This window comes from Apis florea, unplaced genomic scaffold, assembly GCF_048593485.1.
Source record: "Apis florea isolate Af1SG1 unplaced genomic scaffold, ASM4859348v1 contig_3325_pilon, whole genome shotgun sequence".
Lineage (NCBI taxonomy): Eukaryota > Metazoa > Arthropoda > Insecta > Hymenoptera > Apidae > Apis > Apis florea.
Window position 1 is genome coordinate 814049 of NW_028256738.1, and position 25401 is coordinate 839449.

Below are 25401 nucleotides of genomic sequence, written 5' to 3' on the forward strand. Positions count from 1 at the left end.
GAGATGTTCAACGATTTGAAAGTTTGGTGGTAGTCGGTTTCTCTTTTTCGACGAGATTCACATCACGTTACGTGAAAAACGTGGGGAAGAATTTTGACTCTTTCTCGTACAGTTAATAAATAGCAGATGCGATAATGTCTTTGAATTCACGCCAATCTATTTCGATCATTGCAACACTGTGGCGTATCGTGCGTAATCTCACTTGAGACACATTTTCTGAAAATTCTTCTTCGATAAAAACCGATTCGAAAGCGTACCCACTACTATTCCGTAAACAAAAAGCGATACGAATAGAAATCTTTTCGCGAGATTTCTTTCCGAGTCACGGCCAATTTGTTTTTACTAACTATTGTAAATATTTTAACCATAACAATTTGTTATAAAACTAACTTGCGCGAAATCCAAGCACGAATTAACGAAATACTCTGGAGTAGAAGTTAATCCAAGAAATTGAATTGAACAATGAAAGTATCGCTAAAGTGTTTTGCTTATAAATAGCTGACAGAGATCGTTACGAACTTTTGACTCTCGAATCTTTCACGAAAACTCTAGATATCGTGCTCGCTCGCGTGCGCGCGCGATTCAGTATTTACTTCCAAATGCTAATCTAGAAGGATCCTTATAAATAGATAGTTCACTATGTTCATCCAACTAGGGAGAACGAACCTTGATCGTTTTATTTTGCAGACGAAGACCGTTGAGCGTGTTTATCGCCTTCTCAGCATCCTCAGGCCGGTGATAGTTAACGAAACCGTAACCTAAACTCTGACCTGCAACACACAAAACAAAATACCATCGAATTAAACGATTTTGCGCTTAAAAGAAAGAAAGAAAAAAAAAGGAGAAAAAAGAGAAAAAAAAGAAAAGAACCTCCTTCTCTCGTAGACCTTTTAATTTCCACTTATAATAAATAATAAATTGATCGACGAGAGAGTGGGAGTGAGGACGGTTCTCTCTCTCTCTCGAGAGAGAGAGAGAGAGAGAGAGAAAATTCGCGAACGATAAACGTGTCTGAACGTGTCCGTTCATTGAGTAAACAGATACGGCGACAGCGGCGAGTGTTTTTCGAAAACAGGAAACGCAGACGGTGCAATACGGCCCTGAGATCGCGCGGCGAGGTCGAATATAAAGCGGCAGAGGCTCAAACCAAACGACGCCCCCGCTACTCCGACGCTCGAAATAGCGTCGCGACGTCCACGCACGTGCTCTCCACTAACGCACGGAATTCAGAGGCGCGAGTACGCCAGCCCGAAATTACGCTGGATTACGCGCACTCGAATGGTCACTCGGCATGGGGAGAAAAAATCCCTCGACGATGGGAACGCAACGTTGCGTAATCGCTCTCCCTTCCCCTCGATCTTCCACGCTTGGCCCGTGAGTAATCGAAAAATCGATGACGAAAAACACGCGTTCTTTCCTCCCAAAACTTTCCAACGAGACGAAGTTATTGGAAGTTGGAGAAAAAAATTCTTTCCGATCGGTCGATGGAGTGTCGCTCGTTCTACGCGATTTTTGCGTTTCGAATATCGCGATAAGAATGGGCTGGTGAGTGGAAAAACGATAACACCACAGGCGTACGTAACACGAATTATTGAATTCTCATTTTTCCTCTCCCGTGCCCTCCAACTCCCCCCTCCCCCGACTTTGTATCTTTAACAGATTCTATTTGGTTTCCAAAGATTCTCTATCTCTTTCTATCCCCCTCAAATAAGGCTGATACAAAATAAACAGGCAGCAGACGAATCGATGCCGACTACTCAACCAAGACTAAACACCCGTTCCTCGGTAACGTCTAGAAATCGATAAACAAATGAACTGTGTAGAAAGACTTATTCTTTCGTTCCACACCTGTCCGTGTATTAACTGTAATAACAGGTTTCCATGAAAATTATCATAACAATACAAAACGCTATCTATTCGGTCAAACACGAAAGAAACGTATGGCCGGGCTTCGTGATAATTTATTGTTTAGCTTGTTAGCTATGATAATGAATGAAGAGAACGTTCGACTTACCGGTGAGTTTATCACGAATCAACTTGCAACTCTCAACCTCGCCGATGCTCGAGAACAGGGATCGAATCTCATCCTGTGTCATACTCTGTGGCAAATAATTTACTATGAGATTCGTCTTCGACTCTTCCTGCGAAGCCTGTCCGAGGGTGGATCCACCATTTTGTTGTACGACTGTGTCCATTCCGTTCGCCATCATTGCACTCTTCAACCGGGTCCTTTCTAACTACGTACGAAATCTGAAACGAGAAAGCGTCCTTTTATTATCACGTAACAACGGGCAACCGATTATATTTCGCCTTTAACTTTTATCTTAGTTAGAACAGTTTCGTCTTCTAGTTATTCTCGATTATTTTTCTTTTCGATCAACATCGACCGTAATCTCCTTCTAAACCTTTTTATTGAATGGGTGGCGTAATCGATCGCCCAATTTGTAAAAGTTTCGTTGTAAAAGGAAAGAAGAGAGATATTACTGGAAACGCAAGGAACGCAAGCCGACGCTCAACCATTGCAACTTCCTTCGAATATTTTTCCAAATATATAATATATTCCTGTGTTTTTCGATTCAATGATTCGTAACTCCTTTTTCATAATTACTTTTTTGTTTTTTTTTTTTGGTTTTTTTTTTTTTTTTGGTTTTTTTTTTCGAGGGAATAAATATTCAAATGATAAGAAAATTTCGATCGTTGGAGATTCTCAAGATACTCGAACGACACGTTGAAATTTATCGAAACAATCGGTCGACGAGAATATATGTAGAAGAATATATATAGGAAGTAACAGACAAGTATAAACACGGGCCAAGCAAGAACTTCTGTGTCGACAGAATTTTGAAGGACGTAAAAACGTGTTAATCAACACGTCGTACACATGTCGATGCACATGTTCACAGAGAACACAAGTTCGAAAAGAAAATCAGTTTTTGCTTATTTCTGTATAAATATTCGCGTGGCAACAACAAGTATAGTTTTTGAGAAAACCAGAGAAAACAAAATATTCTGTGATTAGATATTTCGTAATGGTCGGAATTATTCAAACCTGTTTCGCCCATATTGGAGAAAGTTTTTATAGTTTCAAAAAGATTTTGTTACGTTTAAATACGACGAAGAAGATCATTATCTATTCCATACATTAAATTACAAGCAGCTGGACGCGGGCAGGGCGCGTGGCTTGATTATGGACAACGAAATGCGAAAAATTCATGGTTCGCGCAACTGGATGCTGACGTAATCTGACAATGACTTTCAAAATACAGCGTGAAAAGAACAGGCGGAGGTGGTAGTTGGTAGGGAACGAGGGTAAGATCCAATAGAAACGCGGATTTAAAGGGGCGACGACCCCCCCCCCCTTTCTGGTTTAAAGAGCTCGCCTCCCTCGTGCCTCTTCCCTTTTTCTTTCTGGCAAAACCACCGTGTTCGATACGTTTACAGGGTGTTCAATATCGATCATATCGCTTTATACTCTCTTTAAAAATTTTCCAAATTTTCCTTTCCTCTCCAAGATACGATAGCCTTTTTTTTTTTTCTTATTATCCAATTATCCATAACTCATAATTTTAAAAATAAATTCTAATCGAATTACACAATACACAACAACTGAGAGAAGGTTAATTTCTAATTTTCTCTGCTGGAGTTCAGAGTTGCTGGTAGTTTCGATCGATTAGAAAAGAGGATCTAAATTTCTCACGAATATATCTATTAATCTTTTCTATGCGCGTGCGTGGAAGAAATTAAATAATTTTATTCGGGACACCCGGTATGTGGTCGCACATGCCTCGAGCGAAAGGGACGAAAACCGAGCAAAATAGGAGAAGGAGAAGAAAAGGGAAGAGAGAAAGGGGAATTATACGCGATGGCCGTAGGGTGCCGATAGCGTTCATGGTTAAGGCTTATACACACAGCTGCCACGACACATATATCAAGCAGGCACGAGCTACCACTGGTGTACATTTTAATTCTCTCTTTCCCCTTCCGCCTCCTCCTCGTCCCTGTCAGTTGTTCAACGTAGTCATCAGCTGTCCTTAGGACCACCCCACACGGGGAGAGACTTCGAGTTTCATGACTGCGGTCACCCCACGATCCAACTGACCACGTCCTCTCTTGAGATACCTTTTATTACATGCGATAGATAGCTTTTATTATATGCATCAAATGTGCCAGGGCCCACGATATGAAATAAACGTAGTGGGGAAATAAACGGGGACAATGAACAACTATAAATTCCAATTTTTTACATTAAACTCCTTTTATATCCTATCTTCCCTAAAACTTTTCAATGGCAACAATTTATTATTATTACCATTATTATTATCATTATTAAAGAAGAAGAAGAAGAAGAAGAATATATCCCTCTCAGCTCAAAATGGATGAATCTTACAGAAGAATCTTAACTCACAATGGATGACGCTACGAGATCTATCTCCCTTGTATCTGTATTTATAATATATTTTATATATATATATATATATATAGTATCGATAATTTTATGTTGTAAAAACGAGTTTTCCGCGTGTAACGTAACAAGATCGAACTTGTCGACGCTATTTTTCATCAACGAATCGTTCGGTGTTTACGAACGAGGCGAAGAAAACAGGCGCGTTCAGCAGTCGGAGAAAATGTCGGAGCCAGCAGTTATCGTAGCCCCGCATCTTCCGTAGTTATCGATCCATCCTCTCCCTGTCTCTCTCTCTCTCTTTCTGCTCGGCATCGCGATATTTTAGGACGGCACAATGGAAGCCGAGAGACCCCATTGTCGGGCGAGGAGAAGAGTAACGCATCGGAAAAGTATCGTTCGCCGTTGACTTCGAAACGCGACTCCTGTGCCACCGTCATTATCCAACGACAATGGACGTTACGCATGGCTGCGTATACGCGCAAACTGGGGTTATCCGCGACACAATGCGGAAAGCCACCCCTTTTCGCCAGACCCGGGGTTCGCAAAAGTCGATCTCTGTCTGACCGACCATCTTCCAGGGAATCGCGCCGCGACAAACGTTTACGTAGCACGCTTTCTACTTTGATTTTTGATTGCTTCTAATTAAGGAAGAAGAAGAAGAAGAAGAATAATTTAAATTTAAATCCAATATCTCGAAAACAAAAGAAACTCGATTTGAAAATCTATATTATACTCTGCCGTTAGATATGAGAATATTATATAAGATAGAGACATGAAAATGTTATTGATGCGATCTGAAATATAACGTATAAACGTAATAACGGAACGAAGTGAAAAAAATTATTGGCGAAATAAATTGAAATATATTGCTCGGTTTCGGGTTAGAGATAATTAAAGATTTCCACGAAGACAATATAAATTTGCAACGAAGGTTAGCAGGTGGGTCAAGCCGAGGGTTAAAGTTTGATTTTTACGTACGCTTGGCAGATACGATCTTCGGCCGGTGGCCAGGTGGCCATGGCGACGGATCGTGAAAATCGCGTGGCCGGGACCGATCAATACGAGCGCGACTCCTCGGTCTCTGCCTCGCTCGTTCTCCCCTACCACCCCTTCTCTCGCTCATTCTCGCTCGCTCGCTCGCTCGCTCGTGTCCAGGAGCTCTCTCTCTCTCTCTCTCTCTCTCTCTCTCTCTCTCTCTCTCTCTCTCTCTCTCTCCCTTTTTCTCTCCGTTGCGCACACGAGACTCTCTCTCTTTCTCTACTCTGGCTACGATTCCAAGGGAATCCCCTCCCGCGCCCTTCAAGTACGCCCCTTTCCTCGCGAGAAAACACACACACACTCACACACACACACACACACACACACACGCACGCACGCACGCACGCACGCACACACGAAAACGTACACGCGACACGGGAAAACGCAATAAGTCGTTCTGTTATCGAAAAGAAATAGCGAAGCGGCGGTAGAGGAGAAAGGGGTGAAGAGCGAAGGCAAGTGGCAGTCGCAGCGGAGGTGGGAGGAGTGGAGGAGGGGAAGGGTGGCGTGGAAAAAGAAAGACGACGACGACGACGACGACGAAAGCACGCAGGAAGCAAAGGGTGAGAATGAGAATGTGTCACGAAACTCGCAAGGCACGTGCTCTGAAACCTCCTTGAAGGACGTTACTGCTCCGCGTACAACATCTGTGTGTATATCATTCGACCGAAATGTTTTTGTGACTCAACTCGAGCTTACCTTTTCTCCACTGTCTTTACAGGATCCACCTTTTTATCGATGCACGCGAGGGCACACGACACACATCCACACAATAAACACAGAAAACACCTTTTCTTTCTTTTTTCCCGAGACGCGACACTCTCTCTTCCCGTACTTCTTTTCTCTCCCTCTCTCCACGTTACTTTTCCTCTTTTCTTTTCCTTCCTTCGAAAACTCTTTTCAATCGCACGCGAAACCGAGCAACGTGCAACTATTACACGACTGGTCGATGAATCGTGCCGGTCCCTGCTCTTCTCTCTGACTCTCTCTTTACGTGCACCTACTATCACGCTCTCGCACCGCCGCCCGGAACAGAAGGGGAAATCAATGAAAGAAAAGTACGACGCGAGCGCTCGTAAATCGGCATTTATGCTCGCCTCCTGGTCGACAGTCCTTTGGTTTCACTTTGACGAGCACATATGTGTGAGTGTACGTGTAAATGTACGAGCGGCGAGCCGAAAATTATTCACGTCCGATATCGTCGAAAAACGAGATCACCAAATTTCCTCGATCGTGAAAAAGAAAACGAGGGAGTACATACAGTGTGTGTAACGTGTGTATGTGTGCGTGTGTGTATGTGTGTGTGTATATATGTGTGTGAAAGAGAGCGCGCGGATTTAAAGAATAGAATGCAATATACGCGTATATATGTGTATGTATATATGTGTGAATGTGTGTAGAGGGTTACGCGAGACTAGAAATTAAAGCGTTAAACACTATACTAAGGAAACGGAAATAACGATATAACACGGGCGGAGGCTGCCTAGAGACTGGACACACCAGCCGCTTTCAAGCGGCTTGCACAGCCCGACGAGCTCGATCGGCCGAACTCGGCCTAGCTCGGGCGCGGTCGCGCACCCTCGGCTAAGCTCGTTGCCAACCCACTGCAAACCCCTCGTTATTACGTATCTCCTCCTACCTACTCGCACGTATGTACTCGTATGATGCGAGGGGTTGCCGATCGAACTAATAAGAGACGTATGCGCGTTCTTAAATAAACTGTGACCTCCCATCGTCGATCGAACTGGCTCCCCTGCCCTCCCTCCCCTTCATCCTTTTCTCCTTTGTCGAATTTTAATAAATCTCGAATCTCCACCACGTTATACTTTATCCTAAGATTTTAAATTTTTCTCCTTTTACTCCCTCGTATCCTCGCAATTGTTGCTTAAGGGTTGAGTAAACGCGTCGCGATTTTTTTTTTTTTTTGCTTATTCCGGTGTTAAAACGATTAAAAAAAAAAAAAAAAAAATAACACCTGTCATTTTGTTTAAATTGCATCCAGTTAACAAGAGGGGTGACAAGCTAGGGGCCGTTCACGCGCAATATTTCAGTATCCCCCTCAAGATATTTGCAGGGGTTTGTTCGTTAGGAAATGTTTGCAACATGGCTCCCTGGCATTACGAGGCAGAAGGTATGCCGCCCTCTTGCCTCCCTCTCGCCGCTTGCATCACCCCTTGCATCAGATCATGACCACCCCTTCACGGTTTTTGACCCCCGTCGTCTCAGCGCGCTATCGCGTCGATACAAGAGTCCTTTTACCCCTTACGAGGCCGCACTCGATCGGTAGTGAACTCGAAACCATGAATTACATCGTCGAAACTTATTGGTGGCCATTTGCCAAAGACCATGAAATTGAATCTTTCTCGAAGAGAGAAAAAAATACACAACTTCAGCGAGAGTCAAAGTCCAATGATGAAAAATCTCGAGGATAAAAGTCGATGAACTCGTCTGAATCTACCGCTTCGCCATCTCATTTCAATCGTTCCCCTTCGATTTATGCATCGCTTCTTCCTACATCGCACGTTTCTCCTAAATTTATTGAATTTATCTAATGAAGTTGACGCAAATTTCATTTCGTTCGTTATTCGTGTGGATAATTCATTCGAATCATTTTCTACAAAAACAAAAAAAAAAAAAAAGATGCATGTGAATACGAGTGAACATCCAAGCTGCATCCCTGACCTTACCTTGGCTTTATCTTCGAAGATCGAGAGAAGGCAGTCTCTAAAATGACGGCGAGCCAAAATTATGCGATGCTGACGAAACAAGCCGAGCAACACTTGGCGGTCGTGCCAATAACCGCGAGTTCGTGTTTTCGGAAATTCGTTTCCCTTGTATTACATCATCATACAGAATGAACTATTTTGTCAGAACTTCCTGAAGAACTCCATTGTATAATGTACTTTCACTTTAAAATTCGTCTAATTAAAACTTAACGCACAGCGGCGTTCAGATGAATTCTTCTTCAATAATTTGTTGTTGTTCTTCTTTAAAAAGATACCGAGAAGTCATTGTCAGTCATCGATTCAAAACCACGAATACATTGCACTATCACTAAAATTAAAATTAAAATTAAATATGTTCACGTATAAATACGAAGAAATATCTATCATCGATCCATTCAATCGAATTTCATAGATCCAAGTATATAATTTGTACTTCACCGACCCTATATTTCTTATTCTAATCGCTGCAAAAAAAAAAAAAAAATCAATCTTTGCATATCCGCTAATCCTCGTAATCAAAGGAACGATCTTTTCGATTGACTTCCTGCTTTTGTTAGACACGAACGATTGACCAGGTTCTTTGCATATTACGTACATGACCGGACCTAACATCGACCAAAGAAAGAGAAAGAGGGAGCAAGCCTGTATTGTATCTTGCCGCATGAGAAAAAAGGGAACGAAACTGGGCACAGGACTTGCAACAGATGCGAAACGGTATGCAAAAAAAAAAAAGAAAAAAAAAATAGGGACATAGTGGACGCATATGTGAACGTGTTCCATTATGCTCGGTGGCTTTAAAACCGGCCACACGGTGCGACAGGAAGTTGTCACCGCATTACCGTTGGAATTATGAAAGTTTGCCGGCCTCTGATCGCCTTAACGACAACGAACAGCGAAACAATATTCAGACCATCGAACCGAGAGGGAAATTTATTCAAAATCATTCTAATCGCTGCTTCGATCGTCCATACGTGAATCAATCCTCCGTAATTTTCACTAAGTCGTATATATTTTCCGATGCGTTTAGAGAATGCGGAGAATAGCACGTGCCAACGACGATTGACGATTTACCATTTTCCGGTACAGGATCAAAGCCATTTATGAAGAGACATAAATTGTGAATCATTCGTCGAGACTACAAAACGTAGTATCGAACAACCCTCCTCTTTCGTTCCTGGTTATGATCCAGCTGTCGAAGCAACGTTTTTGGGGTTTGGCCCCACCTTCATCATCGATCCGCCAGTACGCTCGTGCACGAGCATAATTCCACCCAGCTCCGCCACGGGAGTAATAATTCTGCCCGTGAAGTTTTTCCACAGTCGCTGAACCCTTGACGAGATTCGTCGATAATCTATCGACCATCCTATTCCTCTATCCTATCGATATTCTCACGAATCCTATTAATGGGATCCTATTCGAGGCGTGACAAAGGCACGAGTTTCGAGCCAATGGAACTAACAGGAGGATCAATGGCAAACGTTAGTGAAAATAGCTCCCTAAATATGCGAGTTAAATATGCAAGGGGACAAAATAATTATAAGGGGCTTATAAATAATTTCTATCCTAGGAGGAAATCCTTCGATGAGATCGATATATTTGGATATGTTTCGTTAGAAAATAGGGTATCGTTGGAATATAGGAATGATTAACAAACATTTGCGTCAAAATGGACGAACCAACCCCACCTAGGAAATATAACGAAGATCGATCAAACGAGCATCGCCGTGCTAATTAAGGTGCAACCGATCGATTTGTTTTTCCTTGTAGTAGCTCTTCATTTTTTTTTTTTTTCCTCCCCGTTTCCTCGTAAAATAAATATGCATCGATTCGTGATCAGTTTCTCTCTCGTCAGGGAATGATCGCATCACTAAATATTCAGGGAAACCTTACGACGTCTTCTCGAAGTCCACAAAGGGTGATTACGTAAAGTAAACATAAATGTGGAGAGGAAAGAAATGTTGGTTCGGTCGTGATGAAATAATATCGTGACTTTCGTGCATCTCGAACTAATGAAAATTTCAATCTATTGAAATGATATGGATGATATCACCGACATCCACGAACTCTGATACGCATGATGATTGACGCAGAAAGAAAAAAGGAAATTAATTGGAGACTCACGCGCAATCTTTCCTCGCAGAATGAAATTCGAATGAAATTAGCGATAAAAATGACCGATTAATATCAAACGAAGCAGAACAATTTTTGCGATATTTTTCTCGTTGACGACATTATTCGTTCAAAGGCCAAGGATAAAGTTAATAGGCGAGCGGTAACGATTACCTCCGCAACCCTATATATTCTTATCGTTATCGTCCTCGAGAACTCGTTAGGAGAATTAGCATTGGCTCTATTTAAACTCGAACGAACGAAGTTTCGACGGATTATCGGTACGTACGGGATCCGTAAGGGTGGGATTGGACACTCGCCGTTGTCAAGTATTAATACCGTAAATCCGTGAAGGGGGACGATGCGTGTGTGCGATATTACGTATGATGGACGAAGAATCGCGGAAAATCGAGAGAAAAAGAATGACGAATGGACGGAGGGAGAGGGAAAGAGAGGAAACAGGGTGAGACACAGAGGTAGAGAAGCTCCATTGATTGGTCGGTGGCATGGTAGAACGTTGCAGTTGCCCTGGGGGTATATGAACCCCGGCACGGCTCTCTCTGTCCCTCTCCGCTTCTCACTCTTTCCCACCCTCCTTCCCACAGTTTACCCTCGCTACGATTCTACCCCACGGCAAAACGCAGGCGCGTCACATGGACCCAGAAACGATCAATACGAGCTTCCCCAACTAGACCTAGTCTCTCTCTCTCTCTCTCTCCCACTCTCTGTTTTTCTCTATCCTTCTTTCTCGCATATACATTCTGCTCTATCATCCTCCTACCCGGGCTCGCAACCCTCGGTCAATCTTTGATATCGCGTTAGTCGGTTGAGAATTTTCATTGGAAAATATCTGAAAGAGAAGAACATTATTAGTATCCATAGACAGATACTCGAAATTAATATCGTTTCTCTCATTTTTCTTTTCTTCTCGCTATATAATTATTAATTTTCTTTCCTTCCCTTGGTACAAATAATGAAATGAAATAATTTCACGAGCGAAACGGCTAAACAAAAGATGGCTCCCAGAAAAAGAACGGAACGGAAATAGTTAGAACGAAACATAGGAAGCGATAAGACCGTATTCTTTGAAAACGTTCATTGGCACACTATCTAACACCCCTTTATCCCTCTCACGCACCATTGTGATCGAGGCCATCGCGGACGGAAGTGTCCCTCTCGAGACTTCCTGCTTGTCCTCGACGAGGACCCGCAGTGCCAGTTGCTCCATCCTGGATCTGCTTGATCCTTCATGCACACTCTCGCCGTTTTCCATCACTTGTTATACCGAATATATTCAACGTGTTTCGCTCGAACGAAGTGTTTTTTTTTTTTTTTAAGATGTCTTTCTCTCTCTCTCTCTCTCTCTCTTTCGTTTTTCGTTTCTCGTCTTTCTTTTTTCCTCGTTTAATTACGACGCTTTTTTTTCTTTTGATTTCTTTTTTTTTTTTTTTTTCCGTTTTTTTTTTCTCTCGCCGGTTGCTCCGCAAGTCAAAAGAAGGATTCGAACTGAAAGTTGGCCGGAGAATTGTGGGTTTGGAGGCTGCGTTCGCGTTCTCCTGGCCACGTTGCTTTCGGCTGCCACGCCCAAACTTCTCTGGCCCGTGATAATGCGCCGTAGCTGAACGGTCAGCTGTTACACGCTGATATTTTCACCATATTTTCACGGATAAACGTTTTATATTGTTCTTATCGTAATTGAGAAACATTAGCCGCAATGATCAATCGGTTTCTATAACGAATTAATATTTTAACTTTTTTTTTTTTTTTATTTCGGGTAGATTTTTTTTTCTTTCTTCTTCTTTTTTTTTTTTTTTTTTTTTTTATCTGATAGAATAACGATAAATTTAAATCAATTTGAATTTGAAAAAATGAATCTGAAACGAATTAAAAAATTTGTAAAATACTTTTCTACTGAAGCAAATAACAACAGAGGGGGGAAAAACAACCCCTTGATCGGCCAAGAGAACGCGATAAAAATAAGTTCGATAAAAGGAGGAATGATCGTGGACTGCCGGAAGGATCCTTCGATTGGTCCTGTATAAAGGATGTTCCGGCAAAGGGGGTTACAAACATATATTATAATGAATCGGCACCTGATAGTGCCCTACCAAAACACATAGATCGGTATACATAGAGATCGATAATAATGTAATTATAACGGTAATAATAACAACAATAATAACAAGATAAGAATAGAACGATAATAATAATAATTCGAACGTCGGAATCACAGAAGCAACAAAAGTAAAGAAACAAATGAACATACCGGTTAACGATGAAAATCAGTGGTTGGAGGATGCCGATATCTGGGCGTAGAACGAAACGACGGTGGGTTAAATGTTTTTTTTTTTTTTTTCGTTTTAATTAGCTTTTTTTTTTCTTTCTTTAACGGAGAGTTATTTCTTTTTTTTTTTTCTTTCTTTCTTTTATATTAATATTATCTATATCGCTAGATTTTCATTTCGTTGTTATCTCGTTTTGATGCCCGTTTCTTTGTTCTATTCCGTTTTTAATTTTTGTTTCTTTTAAACGACGTGTGCGTGTTTCGTTTTCCCGTTTTTTTATCTTTTTTTTTTTTTTTTGTTTTGTTCGAACCGTGTTTATGCGTTTTATCCGTGTTTTATCCGTTTAATTTTATTAACACGATCAATTTTATCAAACGGTCGAGTTTACCGAATTACCAAGACGAAGTTTTACGTTTTTAAGTTTTCCTCGAGATTTTTTTTGCACTTTCTCCGATTGATTACGATGGATTACAGTCTATATTTTATGAAAAAAAACCTTTGGGATACACGTATGTACGACACTTAATTTCTTAATGTATCGACGAAACGAAAGGAAAAAAGAGGGCGAAGAAAACCCGCGGAACACACCCTCGAGTGTCTCTCTTTCACTCCCACCGGCCAACACTGTTATATCTGTTTCTCTCCTCCCTCTATCTCTGCTTTTCTCGTCCGAACGTTTGCCTTTTCCTTTTCTTTTCTTTTTTTTTTTTTCTTTTTTCTCTTTCACTCTTCCGTCGAATAAAGAATCTTCCAGATGACGATTGACGATTGCCTCGATATTATTATACACCAATCTCGTTAATGATTATGCACTGAATTTATCTTCGTGGAGAACCGGCGACGTTGCGTTCAATTATCTCTTTCCTCTTTCCCTTTTTCTCTTTCTTTATTCTTTTTTCCTTTTTTTTTCCTTTTTTAAGCGAAGTTAGAATGGGAACCGCGTGCGCGTCGATCAAGATCAATCTTCGAGAAGCTGACTGTTCCAGGGGGTGAAAGGAGATAATAGAGTAAGGTTTCGGGAAGGACGGTCGAAATGGACGAACGAAACCATAAGATCCCCGCCGAAGACGCACGTGAAGAAACGTGGCACGACAATCCAAGTATATATATATATATATGTGTGTGTATATATATATATATATATATATATTCTTGAAGAAATTTCTTCCTCTGTTGACGACCGATCGATTCGTACTTCGATTATTTCGTTTTTTTTTTTTTACTTCGTAGCTTCTATTACTTCGTTTCGATTACTTTTTCTTTTTTTTTTTTGTTGCTCTTCGATTATTCTTTATTTTAGTTTCTTTTTTTTTTTTTTCCTCGTGTATTTATTATTAAACCCGGATCGAAGATGCGTTGTGCGTGGACACACACGACGATTTTTTTTTCTCTCGATTAAAATGTTTTTCGTTGACACGTGGGCGGGATAAAGCAAGAATGATTAATCGGTGAGGACGATTCTTATATATATAGATATATATATATATATGTATGTATGTATGTATCAACGATACGAACGTATTTGTCGAATTAAAGGGTCAGAAATGAAGATATACAAGCAAATAGTAAGAATGTTGCGGGTATAACGGTGTCTACAACGCAATGCCTTTATGTGGTGCGGTAACTAAACTGACGGAGCCAGGCCCTGCCGCCAATCGCTGCACCCTCTGCTGCCCGCTACCACCACCGCCCCCGACGCTACTAGTTCTGCCTAGGCTAGAGGGGTGGGAGCTGCGAGGAGGATAGAGGTCGAAAGAAACGATCAAGGAAAACCCGTTGAACAGAGCAGGAGCGACGAGCGTGGCGGAATGTACGCAGGCGCCGAAAAGAGGCAATGACTGCACCCTCTCCCTTGGATCGCTACCACCGAGCTATCTCGTGGCACGCCACCTTTCGTTGGGGAGGGGTTGCGATGGCGGCGAATACGCGCCGGCAGAGGGGGAGAGGGAGGAGGAGGAGGAGGTGGAAGAAACGGTTAAGAAAAAAAAAAAGAAGAAGAAGGATAAAGTCGAAAGTATAAATAATAACGGGGGGAGGGGTGGAAGTCGAGGGGAAGGAAAGAAAGGAGAAGGCGTGCGAATGAAACTCGAATAAAACAACTCGAGAAACGGTATCTTCTCCAGACCCTGGCCGAGTGCTCGTCGACGCGATTCGGGAGATGGAAAAACCGGGGCACGAAGAGTGGCGAGAGAGAGAGAGAGAGAGAGAGAGGCGGAGAAAAACGCGCGAGGGGGCGGAATCTACGCAGGCGTCGAATAACGGAGAAGCGAGTAATCCCTTGCTTCGAAATCGTCGTGACGTTAACTCGTTAAGTGTGAAAAGTCGCAGGGATGTAACCACGGATTCATGGATTCATTATTTCGTCACAGACAAAATTCCTGGAAGATAGAATTTATATTTTTTTTTATGAGGAATTTATTAATTATTATTATTATTATTATGCAAATATAAATTCTTCTAGACACAATTTTCAAAAGTTTGATAATTTGAAAACAATTATGTATCGAAAAATTCGTTTCCGACGAAAGAAGAAGATTAGAAAGTTGGCAGATAGAAGCGTATCCGCATCGGACAGAGATAGAAAAATGAGAAGACTACTCTTTGAAATCTCTGGATCATTACGATCGCTGTACGAAGACTGTAAAGACAAAGAAGTAGAAAAAGAGAGAAAAAACGAAATCGAGGGTAGTTGCGAGGCACGCAGGCGCTGCGGAAGGGTCGTGAACAATGGCTGCTCCCTCCGGAGATCCTCTGGACCTTGCAACCATCGATACTGATTGAAAGAAAACTCTCAAATGGTGTATGTGCAAGGGAGAAAGAAAGAGACGAATAAGAAGATTGAAATCCAGTTAATGGACAGCTGTTGATCGAACCATTACGAGTGAAACGAAAATTTTGAAAGAAAAAGGGAAAAAAAAAAGACTATTTGGCCTAAAATAATAGGATAATTTGCATAGAGATGACAGAAAAAAAAGGTAAGAGTGAAACGAAAATTTTGAAAGAAAAAGGAAAAAAAAAAAAAAAGACTATTTGGCCTAAAATAATAGGATAATTTGCATACAGATGACAGAAAAAAGGGTAAAAGATTGAAATCAGTTTGAAAAAGCAAGCCAGATGATCCGAAAAAAAGATATTAATTGCGAACTCGAGTGAAACCTGATGATTCTCTCGTAGACAAGATTCTTTCTCGAATCACAATGTTCGTACAAAAACCTGCTAAAAAGTGATAAAAAAATGAAAGATAATAGAAAAGAAAGAAGGAAAAGAAAAATATTAACACGTTTCTATAGATGGATAGAGTTCGAAAAACGATGAAAACTTTGTCGTAAAAATATATTTGAATATTTCGTGGGAGAAGTTTGTCTCGCTGTCGCGCTTCGAGAGACAGGGGTTGAATTCGAAGGGGGAAAAGAAAAAATGGCCAGACGTGCGGGGGAGGGCACGTGCGCAAGCGCTGCACTCGAGGGATAGAGAAGAAGGGGTGGATATTCAGGGTCCACGAGCAAGAGAAAGAAAGAAAGAAGTGGAGTGGAGGCTTGAAAAGGAGAAACGAGTGGGGGAGAGAGGGTTGGTGGAGCCCGTGCAGAGCTCGAGAACGCAGGCGCCACGTTGAAAATGGAAACCGTCGTCCCAGGGGTTGACCTCCCTCTTGTGCGAGAGAGCTTTTCGACCGTGCGAATGCGGCCAAATTTCGCCGTGCCTTTACCACATAGTTCATCCCCATTCCCCCCCTTTTAACCATCCCCCCTCCCCTCTTTTTAACGTGCACGGATATTCAACAAATTTTCCAGAAAGTTAAACTCGAACCGAGATTCGATATTCAAAATCCGACAATTCGCTTTTTTTTTGTCCCCCCTCCCCCCCTCCCTCCCTCGTTCCCTCGTTGAATATAATATAATCGTTTTAACTTCTCGACTTCTCTGTGTTTACCCCCGTCCTTTGCCTCCTCTTTTTTTCTTACCTCTTTTTCGTTGTAGACACAAGATATTAGAGGCCTCGAATTGAATCCCCCCCTCTTTTCTTTTTTTTTCTGGGAACCCTAGCTACCTGGAGGAGCATTCATCACGGGATATTGTAACGTTACCCCCGGTGGAATCTTGAGAAGACACGTGCTGCATAAATGAATCCACGTGCCTCAGGTATCGGTTAGTCATACAATAGGTGCACCGATAATGAAACTTTAACGAAAAAATAAAAATCGAATAAAACGCTTTTCTATTAAAACGCTTCTTTCCTCTCAATTTCTACTTAAATAAACGATATTATTATAATATAATAAAAAAAAAAAAAAAGAAAACTATCAGAAGGAGAACGTAAATATGCACAATGTATAAAACGTCTCCTTTCCCTTTTTAAACGAGCCGAATCATAATGTGCACTTGATCGACGTTTATCTTATCTAGGATCGAGTCTAAACGAGGAAAGGTATCAATCGATAAGGGACGCGGTAGTATGCAACGCGAATATCATTCTCACTCGAACGACGCGGTAGTCGATGTTAATGAACACCCTTGCAAAGACTCGTTCGCTAATGACTCGGCCACTCCGGAATTACGAACGTCGAATCGATCATCGCGGTGGAAATAATTGGTTTGCTCGTCGCCGCCCGTTACATTTGCAACGCGAGATACGAGATACGTGGATGAAAAAAAAAAAAAAAAAAGTGTTGCGCTGAGAAAAGAGCCGCCCAGAAGGGGACGAAAGAAAGCACGAATGCGGCGAAGTAGGGGAGAGACGAAAAAATGAGGGGGATGATAATCTAATGGTAAATAGCATGCATACGAGGGCAGGCAGCAGCGTAGACTGCGAAAAATTCTATTCTATCCTTCTCTCCGATCGAATCCCGGGAGAGAAGTTTTTCCAATCATAATTTTATTAAAAATCTTAATTCTCGATCCGAGGAATTGAAACATCTATCCATCTATCCAAAGAATGAACGAATAATAAATAAATAAATAAATAACAAGAAATAATACTCGTAATATCGTAATTCTACGTACCGAAATCGATGTGAGAGTAAGAAAATTGAAATTAAAACATTATCTCGGGGTTGGATGAAAATTCGATGAGAGCATAAAAGAGAAAAATAGGCAGACAGAAACGGGGGAGACGGCAGCATCGCCTAACTCCCGAATCTCGTCTCGGCCAATTTATAACGCTCCTCCTCTTTGTCCCAAACTTCCGTTTGTCGAGTATCCTGGGAACAGGCATTCTGGTACGTAGTCCAATTGCCCCCCCCTTGCTACGCCATTGGGCGTGGGGTGGCGAGAGGAGCTCGGTGCCCAACGGCACAGGGGTTTCGAATATCGATCTCTCGCGTTCTCCTAGTCATTCACTCTCTCTTCCACACTTCCACCGCTCTCTCTTTCTCCTCGTTTCCCTCCCTCCCTCCCTCCCACCACCTCGGCACACAGCTCGGCTGCGAACAGCTCTGAGGGGAGGGGGTGGGAAGGAGGGGAGGCAGGGAGGGACGAGGAAGGGTTCACCAGGAAGTCCCAGCCAAAGCCCAGGAGCGGAGGACATTCACCAGTCGAACAAACACACGCACATGCACCTACCACCGATTCGAAACTTTGCCCGGACCGCAGCCCCTCCACAACCTTCAAATTTCACCATTTTTCCCCATTCTTTTGATTCCGCGGTTTCGCCCAGCTCCAATTTCGGAAATATGCGATTCTCTCTTCGTTGAGAGATGTGTTTCTCGACGCACGTTTGTTCGTAAGATCGTGCGAGATGCTTCGAAAATTCGACGAAAATGATAGAACGATAAGCATGCTCCTCTCCCTGTCGAATCGTGAATCTTGGAGGAATCACCTTTCGAGAAGTTTACACGGTAAATCTCATCGAATATGGGAGCAAAAGTTTCCAATATTATATCTGAAAATTATGCAAGTTCGTTGATTGATTACACAGTTAACATACAGTAGTTATTTGCATTTGTTGGAGAATTATCCGATAGAAAGATAATTCTTTTAGGATGTGGTTCGCGAGCTTCCATAATTCTATCCCCTCTCTTCTCGATGACGCGCCATATTTGCTCGGCCGGGAGCCGGGTCAAAGATAAATATGCGTGACTTAAGCCCGTTTTGCATGTTGCACGAAATCCGTATATCCGGGAACGAGGTTGCACACGTGCAAGGGAGGCTGCATCTATGCGCCTTCTTGATAATCGAGCTGCGGTTGCGTATGCGGATTACGTAGCTCCACCACTCCCGCGTGCAACCGCCGCGTTCCACCCTCGCGTTTAATCCGCGCTCGTTCCCAAATCGCGGATCTTTCGTTTCGCAAGAACGAGACGAAATTATCTATTATTCCAGGATAATGCAGTTCGAATGGATATTTAAAAAATGATTCTTACTCGATTATATACGAAGAAAAGAAAAAAAGAACAAACATTTGCGACGGAAGAGAGCGGTCGATCTTCCTGCTATCATCGGTTGATGGATTGTGTTTCAAGGGGGGGGGGAGGGGTAAAATCCTCAGCTTTTATCCAACTGAAACATAACACCGCGTGTTACAACTGACTCTTTGTGTCCTTCTTTGTATCCTCTTCCCCGTATCTTTCTCATGTTCGTAAAAAAAAAAACTCGTGCATTAGTTCCATTTCGAATTTTCGAACGTTGGAACGTGATCAAGGTTAAGACACGCGAGACACGAGTCGAAGGGAAAAAAAGGAAAAGAAACGGGTGCAGGGACATCGTATCGATTCAACAAACCAAGGAAACCGACGCGTGTGGATTCGCCACTACTAGTGTCGTCCAGTCGGGCAGGCAAGAGGTTGAGGATCGTGTGGACCAGTTAATGGAATAAATTCAATCATTTTCCTCCGCAATGTCCGACGCCGAAGAGACAGGTACGTGCCATGTATACGCCCGATTCGTCTTCGAGAGTTTACTGCTAATAAGCTCGAAATTCGGTTCCGTGACTGGAGCGCGAGACACGTGAACATCGTGCCGCACCGTCTATCTGCGTGATCGCACCTTCACACAACACCACCGTTTTATGCATCAACGTGTATGTATTCCCTATATCCATCCATTTCCCAATGGATCTTGTGCGATCCGTCAAATCGATCGAATCTCCGACTTAAGAAACAGTCACGCAACAACCTCGACTCGCTTATTGCACTTTGACATTTGCCAAGTGTTCCTCTTTAAAGATCAAGTCAAGCTCATGGAACGTATAGATCGCCGGAGGAATAATTCTTCGCTGCTTTGAAATTCGTAGCTACCTATATTCTTTCCATTACCCACTTCGAGGGTATTTCTTTCTCTCTTTCTTTTGATCTAACTTCCGTTTTCCACGTCACAAAAAATAGGAGAAATCTTGTTTATAACGTCGTAGACATTTAATTAGGTCGCTTCGCAAAAATCAAAATTGACTCTCCTTGTTATTTTTTTTTTTTTTCTTTCTTTCTTATTACTGAAAGATTTAATAGAAATTCAACGGTGCGTGTTACAGTGTGTCCTTATTCCTTGATCGTTCCACGCTTTTCTACTCTTTGGTCTCTTTGTCCTCGCTTCTAATTGCTCTTCTCGACCATCAGTTCTAGCAGCGTCCTCAGACCTCTTTTCCCTCCAATTTCCCAGGAATTTTCTCTCTCTTTTTCTCTTACTTGCCTGACCGTAATTGCGGCGTGGCAATATGCCACAGACATTTGTCCAAATTATACGAAGCTTTCCTTTGGAGAGAAAGATGAAAATTATTCCGATCTCGGACGTTGTAATATTACCGTTTTATCATCGATATCCAATTTTGAGAAAAAGCGATTTCCGACACGAAAAAAACCAACGATCGGAAATCGTTTTCGATGAATTTTCCAAGAAACGAGAATTTCTCGTTAATTTTTATCTTCTTGGAACGTTAATCGTGTCGCTGTCAGTCACTAACCATTGACTGATTACACAAAGTTCACGTGACAATACAACACGTCGCGACGAGTTCTGCGTCGATCGGTGAATCATTGATAACGAAATCGCGCAATGGAAAGTCACTATAAGCCCGATCGACAGCCTCTAATTTTCCTTTTTTCCTTCCTACCTTCCGGCTATAGGCGCGCAACTTTTCGACGTGTCATTTACCACAGGCATCGTGCGGACTGCACGGAAATAGATATCGAACAATCCTGATTTAGAAATCCGCACGCGACGCGTTATATGCACCCTCTCCCCCCCTCCTCTCACTGATAAAGAATAATGCATAAGAGAACGGAGTTGAGCTTCGGATACGGCGACGCGACGTGGTACACGTCGAAGACGTGACGTGTACCTTTCCGCCTCTGCTTCTTCCGTCTTCGTGCACGCGCCACGTGGATAAAGTCTTCGATGGTAACGACAAATTCTTCTTCGATATTTCCACCTCGAATCGTTGATAATCGAGAGGAAAACGGAGAGCAGGAAAGGAAGGAAGGAAATGGAAGTTTTGGGAAAAGCGTTGGCGTTTGAAATCGGTTCGATTCGGGGTTTCGTGACGGGGAGCAACAGCTCTTTCACCATCGTTCGTTCCCACGAACGGAAAATTGCGATGAGCGAAAGATTATTCCGTTTTTAGAAAAGGATCAGCGGTTCGCAAATTTGCGGGCATCAACATCAAAAGTAAATTGCCGGTGGACTGACTCTCCTCTTCATTTAGATTTCGATCAACTAGCATCTCGTGACCGCAAACGACTTGGATCGTTTCGCTAAACCCCGTTCTAGAGATCTCTGACGCGTGGCAGCCACGCGAATTCCCGCCAATCTCGTTCGATTGAACCGCGCGAAATCACGAACACGAGAGATTCCTCGCACGAGAACCGACACGGGAATTAACCTAACGTGCTGATCCATAAGGCACGATCAGGCCTTATTCACGTAGGTGGTAACACCCGCCATAAAAGGTAGCTAAACTTTCCAAAGGGAGGTCAGTCTGTTCCCGCGTCTTCTGCTTGCTGGATCTGTTCCGCGTTGTTCTCTTCAGGACGAGGATGGATCCGTTGGAGCATACTAGCCTTTATCAAAGAGCTGGTTGTCACGTCGTTTCTTTCTTTCTTCTTTCCTTCCTTTTTTATTTATATCTTGAATCGAAATTCGTTCCTTTTATCGCTTGTTGCATCGGATTTTTCGAAAATCTTTTCGGATCGTCAAAGGGGAAATTCAAAGGGATCATTTGTCATTGCGCAGAGAGCGAAGACAGCGATGCGGAAGGAGGGTTGGGCAACGTGAACAAGATGATAATACGACCGCCAGGCCATAGCGGGAAGGCGAAGAAAGGACACATCTGCTTCGACGCCTCGTTCGAGACTGGCAACTTGGGCAGGGTGGACCTTATCTCGGAATTCGAGTACGATCTGTTCATCAGGCCGGACACTTGCAACCCCCGACTTCGTTTGTGGTTCAACTTCACCGTGGACAACGTGAAGGCTGACCAACGAGTGATCTTCAACATAGTTAACATATCAAAAAGCGCGAATCTGTTTCGAAATGGGATGACACCGTTGGTAAAGAGTAGCAGTAGATCGAAATGGCAAAGGATACCCAGAGACCATGTGAGTCATCGTGGCGGAGCAAAAAAAAAAAATACGTATATCGTATACGAATTATTTTCCAAAAGTGTAAAATTTTTATCCTAGGTTTTCTACTACAAATCGGCGCAACATCAAAACCATTACGTCCTCAGCTTCGCATTTTCTTTCGACCGTGAGGAGGACGTATATCAATTCGCCTTGACGTATCCGTACTCGTACAGCCGTTACTTGGCGCATCTGGATAATCTTTGCACCAGGTTAACGTGTACGAAGAGAGAAACTATAGCCACGTCGATACAAAAGAGGAAGATCGAGCTGGTGACGATAACTTCGAATCTGGACGACGTTCAAGATCGTTCGAGAAAGGTGGTGGTTGTCCTCGCGAGGGTGTATCCAGGCGAATCACCCTCTTCGTTCGTTTGCCAAGGTCTAATGGACTTTCTGGTCAGTTCTCACCCCATCGCCCAAGTGTTGAGGAATTACGTCGTTTTCAAGATAGTGCCAATGTTGAATCCCGATGGTGTGTTCCTTGGTAATTATAGGTAAATATATAGAGAATTTTCTGCCGAGGAGATATAAGATATGACGGTGAAAGTGATGCTTATCCTTGTTGAAGATCCACCTTAATAGGGGCCGACTTGAATCGCTCGTGGAACAAAATATCCGAATGGCTTCATCCTGCATTGGTGGCGATTAAACCGATATTGAAGAATCTCGATAAGAATTCCCGCACGCCGTTAGACTGCGTCTTGGATTTGCACGCTCATACCAACGCAACAGGGATTTTCGTTTACGGAAACACGTACGACGATGTGTACAGGTACGTTCTTCTTTACGTTCTTACGTTCTTTTGATTTTTTCCTTTTTTAAATAGAATCCTGTGTTTATGAACGTACGTTTCATTCATGTATGACACTATCTAATCAATGGCTGCCAGCCTCTCAGGTACGAAAGGCACATCGTGTTACCAAAATTATTGGCGCAGCACGTTGAAGACTATGAAATAGGAAACACGATGTACAATCAGGATCCTCATAAGGCTGGAACTGCGCGACGTTATCTGTGTTCTATTCTGAAGGAGCACGTGAATTGCTACAGCATCGAGGTATCGATGTACGGATACAATAGGAAAGCGATACCTGGAATATTCCCATACACCGAGGAAGGATGTATCCTTCGATATATACCTCCACGAGTAGATTATTTTCCGTATAAACAACTTTTTTTCTATATATAAACGAAAAGCTTTCCCGTTTCGAAGAATTCCTATCTTAAGAGATCGTGGTAATTTAACATTCGATGAAATTGTAGAATCTGGAATAATACAAAAAAAAGTTGAAACATCATGTTCGATGATAATAAACCGACAGATACGGTTGAAACTAGGTAACCAACCAACCAAATTTAGAGTGCCACAAAGTCTTGACAAAGATAATTAATCGAAAAACAAGCCGTCTTAAGAGTCCTTCTTCGCGAATGGAGAACCGCTGTTAACCCGGCCGTTTATTCTGCCCCTTCGTCCCGTTTTTCGAAGGAAATTAAGCAAAGTGCCGTTGAATAATTTATATCACGTTCAATTAAAGCTAAAGGCTCGCGTTAAAAAGTTTTAACTCAGTCAATCGATTATCTCAACGTAGGCCCGGCTGGAAATCAATCGATGACTTGACTAGCCAATTAAATCACAGATTACAGATTAGGCCGTAATCTGGCCCGCGTCTTCTTAGAATATTACAAATTAATGGGCATCATCCCGACCGGCCTTCCCGATCAACCGTCCACCAAACGACAGAGACAGTCACGGCCAAGGCATCGCATTCTTAGAGAGCCTAGGCCAAAGACCTGCAGGAAACCAGCGCCTATACATCTTGCCAGCATTCACGAGTAATTTAAATCGCATTGCTTTTCTTTTTCATCGTCCAATACGTAGAGAATTCACCGTTTCTTTCCTTTCCTTTCGATTCACCTTTATCTTAAGAAAACTTTCAACCTCTGATTTTCGATTAAACCGTAACGCAAGAGCATCGAACATTGCCGCTAATTCTACCATTCTTTTCACTCTTCAAGATTCACGATTTCGAGTAAAAAATGAACGAGTTAGATGACACGCGAAATGTGACTGGCAGGTACTTTCAAGAGGAGACGGAGATGGCCGCGAGCGGCGGTTGTCGATCGATGAGCGGCACGCGGATGAGCCAGCTTGGGACCGGAACTGGAAGTGGAACGGGCGTCGGCGGGTGCAGGAACCGGAGCTACAGGTTCCGGAGCCCCGGGGCACCGCTCGACAGGGTGCAGGCCCTGTCCAGACATCCCGCCGAGCCGAGGCTCACCATTATCGATTTCAATCAGCTGACAAGGGGCGGTTTGGAACTTGCTACCAGCAAGAACAGGGCAAAGGTCGCTCGAAAACCCGTGAAATCGAACAGATAGCGATCTTCCATGCGCTTATTCTACGCGCTAATGCGATGAGATAAACTAAGATTCTTCGAAACAATTTGATTCCGTTCGTAAAAATTTTCGTAACAATATTCTCGAAATTTTTAAATGATTCCTAGAAAAAAAAAAAAAAAAAAGAAGAAGAATAAAGGAATGAAATAAAGGAAGCGTGTGTAATGTGAGCTCGTAATCGACGTAATCGTATAAATTTCGTGAAAAAAGTTTCTTTACGCGGTTATATAGGTTAACAACTATCTCCGTATAAAAATAAAATTGATAGATAGCGATATAAAAAGTCGGTAATGGCAACAACGATATGATCCAATGATTCAAGCGCGCGATATCAAATCATAAAGGATTGATTTGTAGGGTTGTTACGTTCTTCTGATGCCATACACGCGTTCATTTTTTTTACGTATTTTTCAGAATACCCCCTTGATTTTATTCATCAAGGATAATTTTTATAAACATGTTTACGCTTTCTTAATTTAAAAATAATAATAAATAATAATAATAATAGTAATAATAATAATAATAATAATCGAGGATCGTATTATAATTTAAAAATTATCACTATAAAATAAATGTATAAACGTTAAGAAATAAAAGAATGAAAAACATGCACAATCTCTTTTAGTTTCTGTTATATTAATTACATGAAAACAATACCCCTAAACGAGACACATTTTATTCTATTCGCTAACCATAATTTGATTTCCTGTTTCTTAAAACGAAAATCTCGCAAAAGAAAGTAAAATATTCAAATAAAATTTCTTATGTTATGATGATAATGGTGCAAATAAAATCAGATAAAACGGTAATCTCGTCTAAGGGTTTTTCCACATCCACTCGTCTCTATTATTGAGAGTTTCGTGGAGGAAATCACGAAAACGACAAATAGAA

General features: G+C 42.2%; 2 protein-coding genes across 13 annotated transcripts in view; one reads left to right on the forward strand and one right to left on the reverse strand.

Moving 5' to 3' along the window:
- The window catches only part of LOC100863350 (ELAV-like protein 2), a 36803-nt gene that overhangs the window by 10675 nt on the left and 727 nt on the right, over positions 1–25401 (reverse strand). For 6 of the 12 annotated variants that reach the window (XM_086911572.1, XM_086911570.1, XM_086911568.1 and 3 more), the window contains exons 1-3: positions 12545–12662; positions 2015–2250; positions 667–770 (exon numbers count right to left, since the gene is read on the reverse strand). In XM_086911572.1, the coding sequence (XP_086767698.1) occupies positions 667–770; positions 2015–2210 (300 nt within the window). In that variant the 5' untranslated portion in view covers positions 2211–2250; positions 12545–12662. Of the gene's footprint in view, positions 1–666; positions 771–2014; positions 2251–6142; positions 6936–11416; positions 11558–12544; positions 13501–25401 lie in introns of those variants that run through there. The other 6 variants (XM_012491469.3, XM_031918924.2, XM_012491467.3 and 3 more) reach the window with 4 other exon arrangements.
- LOC100866901 (cytosolic carboxypeptidase 6) lies at positions 21486–24648 on the forward strand. Its single transcript, XM_086911606.1, has 6 exons — positions 21486–22086; positions 22171–22607; positions 22682–22885; positions 23011–23234; positions 23751–23946; positions 24189–24648. Exons 1-6 carry the CDS (start codon positions 21526–21528, stop codon positions 24490–24492), a joined length of 1926 nt encoding a protein of 641 aa, XP_086767732.1. The 5' UTR covers positions 21486–21525; the 3' UTR covers positions 24493–24648.

Excerpts from the sequence above, each read along its gene's own strand:
- LOC100866901 (XM_086911606.1), top strand. The coding sequence starts at position 21,526 with ATGGATCCGTTGGAGCATACTAGCCTTTATCAAAGAGCTGGTTGTCAC. Across the intron at positions 22,087-22,170 it reads AAAGGATACCCAGAGACCAT|GTTTTCTACTACAAATCGGC; the intron begins GTGAGTCATCGT and ends TTTTTATCCTAG. Across the intron at positions 23,235-23,750 it reads CCCATACACCGAGGAAGGAT|ATTACAGATTAGGCCGTAAT; the intron begins GTATCCTTCGAT and ends ATTAAATCACAG.